The sequence below is a fragment of the Marmota marmota genome, unplaced genomic scaffold (assembly GCF_001458135.2).
Source record: "Marmota marmota marmota unplaced genomic scaffold, marMar, whole genome shotgun sequence".
Taxonomy (NCBI): Eukaryota; Metazoa; Chordata; class Mammalia; order Rodentia; family Sciuridae; genus Marmota; species Marmota marmota.
Window position 1 is genome coordinate 1,023,934 of NW_026000294.1, and position 6,618 is coordinate 1,030,551.

Below are 6,618 nucleotides of genomic sequence, written 5' to 3' on the forward strand. Positions count from 1 at the left end.
GAAAGATTGGCACTGGAGGTCATCCTGCAAAGTGAAGTAAGTCAGGCACAAGGAGCCAAGTATCAAAGTTTTTCTGGGTTACCTAGAAAAAAAGAAAAGAAACATGAAACTAGAAGGGCTATTGGGATTTATTACTAGGGACTGGCTTGGCTATGAGGGGATGGAGGGAAGGGCAACAGGGGTGGGAGAAGGATGGATGGACATGATCCATGCACAACATATGTTCACATGAAAATACAGTGAATCCAATTAATCTGTAAATTAATTAGTGTTAATAATTATAAAAAAGAAGTAATCCACACCATTTTCCCAATTGTTTTCCTGCATAAATCACCAAACTCATGTACACCAGATAGGCATTTTCTCTTGCATTTTGAATGTTGGTCATTCCATGAGCACATCACCATGAGGAAAATATTTTTAAACTGTGATCGATCCATGGCCTAAATTTTAGAGGAACTGTTGGAGCAGGCCACAAACAGCTACAGATAGGCTCCCTTGCTGAGGCAGACTATGCTGTTTTATGTTTTTAGTTTGTAGCCAAGGCCGTGAATAGCCTGTGTTGTGGTTAGTGTGTAGTCAAGGTCAGAGTCATTCTGATCCAGCACATGTCCTTGAGGATGTAAACATTTGCTTGTGAGCATGTGTCCACTGATGTAACCTGTCGGCAGTGTGCCTTCTTTGCTTGGAGTGTCTATAAAATGAGGGCAAAATGGAACTGGGCAGGGCTAAAGTTGAAGCTGGAGGACAGAGGTTGTCTCCACCTCTGAATAAAACACGTCTACTATCCTGTATCTTGCATCTCCTTCCACCTGCTGGGACGCCAGATCTGTTTCCTGGATAGGAGTCCCTATATGACAGGAACTCTTTATATAAATACTCTGATATGAAATGCAACTGCTTATATGTGTGCATTGTTCATTCCTTTACTTACTTATTGCTGTACTGGGGATTGAACCCAGGGACACTCTACCACTGAGCTGGATCCCCAGATTATTTTAGTTTTTACTTTGAGGCAGGGTCTCACCATGATGTCCAAGCAATCCTCCCGCTTCAGCCTGCTGATTCCCTGGGATTGCAGGTGTGTACCACTGCACCCAGCATATTTCTATGTATGTTTCACTGACAAACATTGTATATAATTATGGTGTGTGGCATAATGTGTTGAAATACGTGCACATTGTAGCATGGCTAAACTGAGCTAAGTAACATGTATTATTTCACATACTTACCTTGTTTTTGGATGACCATGATACTGAAAACCTCTCATAGCAATTTTATTGTCTATGAAGATTTTAGACCGATACATCAAAAACATGAAAGCTCAACAAACGACTGGAGTACCATGTGGCGTTTCAATATGCATACATTGTGTAATGTGTAAATTAGGTTAAAAACATCTATCTTCTCATTTATCATTTCCATATAGAGAAAATATACAAAATATTTTCTTCCAGATTTTTCTTTTCACCAGACAACAAAGTTTGTATTATGAGTATTGTTGAGAAATCATTTTCTCCATTTATCGCTACACGGGCAAAAGTGAGTGTAGTGCTCCACATGGTGGATCTTACAAACTTGATGCAAACACTGCCTAGAGAAGGGAAAATGGTCCCCAAATCATGCATAGCCAGGAAGCCAATATACTGTCAACCTCCAAGGACACGCAAATGAACACGGTGGATACCCACACCCTGAAACTTCATTCACCAACGTGAAATAAGCCTTCTTTGGGCCCAGATCAAAAGCACATTTCCTGCCAACAATCTGCAAATGTCCAAGGATACTTTTTTTTTATTAGTTGCTCAAAACATTACAATGATCTTGATATATCATGTATCATACATTTGATTCAAATGCGGTATGAATTCTTATTTTTCCCATGTGTACAAATTGCAGGATCATATTGGTTATACAGCCACATTTATACATCCTGCCATACTAGTGTCTGTTGTATTCTGTTGTCCTTCCTATCCCCCTCCTATCCCCCCTCCCCTCCCCTCCCCTCCATCACCTCTCTCTACCCTATCTACTGTAACTCATTTCTCTCTTTTTTCCCCTTCCCCCTCACATCCTCTTATATATAATTTTGTATAACAATGAGGGTCTCCTTCCGTCTTCCGTGCAATTCTCCTTCTCTCTCCCATTCCCTCCCACCTCTCGTCCCTGTTTAATGGTAATCTTCTTCTCATGCTCTTCTTCCCTGCTCTGTTTTGAGTCGCCCCCCCCCCTTATATCAAAGAAGACATTCGGCATTTGTTTTTTAGGGATTGGCTCCAAGGATACTTTTGTAAGATTTTTATAAGATTTCTGCTGCTCCAGAAATCTGAAATACCCTTTCTGGGGTACCTCTAGAAAACAAGTTAATGCTTCAGGGAAAGGAAGCAAGACCCTGCTCATCCTCAAAAATGAGTTTGACTGGGATTCACTTGCAGGTGATCTTCCCAAACATTGTGCTGCCACCAGTCCACGTTGCCTGAGACTTAGTGATGTCACCTGCCATCTCACCTCTCCTCCCATGGGTGGCCATGGGTGAAGTCCACTTCTGGCTCTTTGAAATGTGCAGTAGATAATCGTTGTGTATATTCAACAATTGCACACCGGGACTCCTTACCCCTACCTAACTGTAACTGAGTACCCATTGATCAACCTTCCCCCACCCCTCCCTCTACTCTCCTGGGCCTCTGGTAGCCACCATTGGTTTTTGTATTTTAGTGAGGGATCTTCTTTGAGAGCGATCGTTCATCCTTTCAGCAGAAGTAAATGATGCATGGGGAAGTTGTTGGAGGAGGAGGGTCCCGGTGCTGGCAATGCTGTGATTCTCACTCTGAGTGGTGGTTACCTGGGATTTCTTTCCTGCCAAACTGCCAGATCCCAGCTCAGGTCGTCATCATGCGAACACTGCAGCATGGCTTCACATGGGTATGGCTCACATGTCCATCCTGGCGGCCACAGTGTACACAGCTGAACCCGGCAGACACCTGAGCTGCCTTCACCAAAAAGGAGATGGATCACAAGGAATTGTGGACGAGGAAAGGAGTTCTTGGAGACAGGTGGGCACAAAGTTGCCCAAGTTCACCTGGAAGTTTGTGAAGCAAGGACTAGAATCCATGCTTGTGACCTACCACCATGATGTCACCTGATATTCCAGAATGCACTCTTTCGGGCCTACTCACAGCTGGGGATGGTTGCACTGGATGCCTCTTGCCAGCTGACTGTCTGGTACCCCTTTTGCCCTAGCTGGAGCCTGGTGGGGATTCCATCTTTACTGCCCCCAGGGTGAAAGCTCATGTTTGGAAATAAACAGGTGGGAGATCGGATACCTGGTCCAAGTGGAATATCACTCATGTCTCCAAGGTGCAGCTGCATCAAGCACAGGCATATGGTCCAGCCAGCCTCCAGAGCTCACTCTGAGAAGAGTAGCACCAAGAGGCAAGACCCCACCTGAAGCTCTCCAGGCCAACACTAAGTTCCCCTGCATGGCAGAGGTGGCTTGGGGGAAAAGCGGATGTGGAGGGGTGTGAAGTTGGTTCCATCTGAACCTGATAGAACCTCAGAATCTGTCCCTAATTCTGGTCATTTGGCACCAACAATGGCTAGTGGCATGGTGTACTTGTAACAGCAACACTATTGTGCTGTGTCTGGTATGAGCAGGGGGCAGACAGAACCTGTGCTCCGAAGGAAGAAGCAGGGCTGGTGGAAGCTGGTCACCAAGAGTCGAGTTTGTGCCTAGGCAAGGCTCGGTCAATAGGCTGCTCTGGGTCAATAGGCTGACCTGGGAGGATGGCCCCTTGCCTCCCAGGACAGAGCATGGTGCCAGAATTCACCCCAGTTGGAACTGACCTGAATGTCTCCAGTGGCAGGAACCCCAGCCACAGAGTCTCCGGCCAGCTTCCTCAAGCAGATGTCAATCTTCTGTGTTTTACCCCTCCAAGGAACAGCTACTTGTGTCAGGGTCTCAGCCACAGCCTAAGGAACCCAGGCCCCTGCTTAGGGGGAGGTTTGAAGTGGATGGTGTTAAGTCCCTCTGCTGCTGATCCTTTCTGGCTCTGAGGTCTACCGTGTGTGTGAAGGTCTGTCTCCCTAAGCCTATCCCATGGGACTCAGAGGAGACACAGAGTGGAAGTCTAGGGAAAGGTGTTCCCAAGCCTGATCCAGTCCACAGCAGGCAGTCCCACTCTCCATCCTCCACAGGAACATCCCACTTGGGTTCAGCTCAGGGCATGGCCATCGCCCACAGGTGCTCGCTGCTTTAAAGGCAAGGGGAGAACCAGATATTCTGAGGTAGCCTTGTGCATTTGATCCCTCTGCTTTCTGCGCCCTGCCGCCACAGCCTCCATTCCCAAAGTCATATTGGTTTTCCTCAAGGGCCACCATCTCCAATTCATTGGATGCAAATAGCACACGTGGACACCCAGACACACACACACACACACACACACACACACACACACACACCTACATCTTAAAAGCAACATCTTCATTAGTTGGACTTGCTTATTATGCATCCAGCGTGTTTGGGATGGGAGCTGGAGAACCCACACGTGTCTCTCCTCACTTAAAAATGAATGAATCTATCACTGAGTCTTAGGCACAGCTGGACCAACTATCCATCAGGGACAGTGACATCAGAATATGGAGCTCAGACAAAATCTCATGTGTCCTCAGGAGGCAGTCTGTGAGATTGTGCTTTTCACAATATCATCATGTCCAGGAGGATCAGTGCCATGGGGGTGCTCAGAAGGTTTCTGGATGGGGACCGTTCATGCACACGCAGATCTCTCATCCACATTTGCCCTAGACATAAACTGGACCTTTTCAAACGAGAGCTATGGGGCTGACCGGATCGGAAGGGCTGGTCGACCGACTAGGATATGGGAGGATGTGGACACTCTCGTGCCTGACCGTTCATTCCAGGTGCCCGTGGGCAGTTTCCTCCAGGTTGGCCCACAGACCCACAGCCCCCTCCTATAACCAGAGACAAACCACTTTTCTCCAAGTTACCTGTACCCTTGCATTGTTCTGCCACCCACTGGGCTGTGACCTCTGCCCCTACCCCTCTACTGAAAGAAGAAGGGAAACGTGGCAGAATTTGCCCACTGGGCTTCAGAGGTGAGGGGTAAGAGGGAACTAAGGATGATGGGCGATTTCTAGCTGAGCTGTCCCTCTGTGTGGTGACACCTGAGGAAGACAATGATACCAGAAATAAGACTAGGCCTGGGAGGGGGAAGGTGAGCTCAACTGTGCCCTCCAAAGCCTGTTGAAATCATTCACTCAGGACAGGCCACCAGGGGAAGCCATGGGAGAGATCAAGGATGCTCAGGATGGAAAAGAAGGGTGAGAGGGGAGAAGCAGGGCAATGAAAAAAAAAAAAAAAAGCTGGGAAGGCAGGGGAACTGGGCTCTGGATGGGCCTTAATAATTCCTGCTGAAAGTGGCGGGGTGAGAAGGCTAGAATGGGTCCTGCATGACCCTTCCCTCCAGAGGGAAGGACATTAGGAGAGAGCACCAAGAGAGCTGGTGGGCAAAGGGAGGACATGCTAGCAGGACTGGACCCAGGCCACACGGAAACCAAACCCAGGGCACCATGGAGCCTGAACACAGGGCTCCTGCTCAGAGGCCACCCAAGAACACCCGCCTCAGGGACAGGCCCACCAGGAAATGCCGTGGGTACTGTTCCTAACCTGCTCTGAGATGGGGCAGCTCCCACCCATCTCCTGTCCCCTACAGGCCCCCACCACTCAGAGAGAGGGCGGAACACAGGACATGAGGGGAACTTTAATTGTGAACTGCAGGGGGCCCTGGCTGAAGAGCCAGAGGGAATGAGCTTGGCCGCTGCTCCTGGGCTTCACAGGTACCAGCAGCTCACCTCACTGGAAGATGCTTTGTTCGGCCTGACAAGCAGAGCAGAGTCAGGGCCAACCCAGGACCAGTGCAGGCTCACAGCCACCCCCAATCCCCAGATAGCCAGGTTTGTGGGAAAGAGGGATGATAAGCTTGACACTCACTTCAGAAGACCTGGAACTTGTCATCCAGGGACTGCATGACCGCTGAAAGAGAGAGGCATGACCGAGCACTCCAGACACAGGAGTGAAAGAGACTGTCCCCCTGCCTCCCCTTCCCAGTTGCCCCTGGAATCTGAGTCCCCTCCAGCCCCTGTCCGATCAGCCCTGGGAATGACTCCCCCACCTGCCACTGGAACTCAATGTGGAAATGTCTTCTATGACAGAACACGCACCGGCAGTGCTCAAACACTGAGGTGTGGCAGAAGCATCCAAAAATGTGTTAAACGCAAACAAGCAAGCAAGCATACAAACACCGGACAACAACCACCAAGCAAACCACACCAACCAGCACTTAAAGGGAAAATAAAGGAGGCGTCTCAAAAGGTCCTCAGAGAAGGAGACCTGTGGGACTCAAAGGCAGAGTACATGGAGTTCAGATGATTCACTGCTCTTTGTGCACGGCCCTGGCAGTCAAGAAGGCACAGAAGGCTCCCGGGCCAGGCACAGCAACGTCCAGCCCTGTGATGCTGCCTGTCCCTGCAGCCCCACCCCGCCCCAGACACCTGCACCAGGAGACACTGAGGTCTGCCTCTGCCCCGCCCCTGCCACAGCCC

The 6,618-nt window shown here is 49.1% G+C and overlaps 1 protein-coding gene across 1 annotated transcript in view; it reads right to left on the bottom strand.

Moving 5' to 3' along the window:
* Positions 1 to 2,879: 2,879 nt before the first annotated feature.
* Positions 2,880 to 6,618, bottom strand: part of LOC125614434 (uncharacterized protein CXorf49 homolog) — a 5,954-nt gene continuing 2,215 nt past the window's right edge. Inside the window, exons 2-3 of the mRNA XM_048797224.1 lie at positions 3,844 to 3,969; positions 2,880 to 2,990 (exon numbers count right to left, since the gene is read on the bottom strand). Coding sequence (XP_048653181.1) covers positions 2,880 to 2,990; positions 3,844 to 3,969 — 237 coding nt within the window. The remainder of the gene's footprint in view (positions 2,991 to 3,843; positions 3,970 to 6,618) is intronic.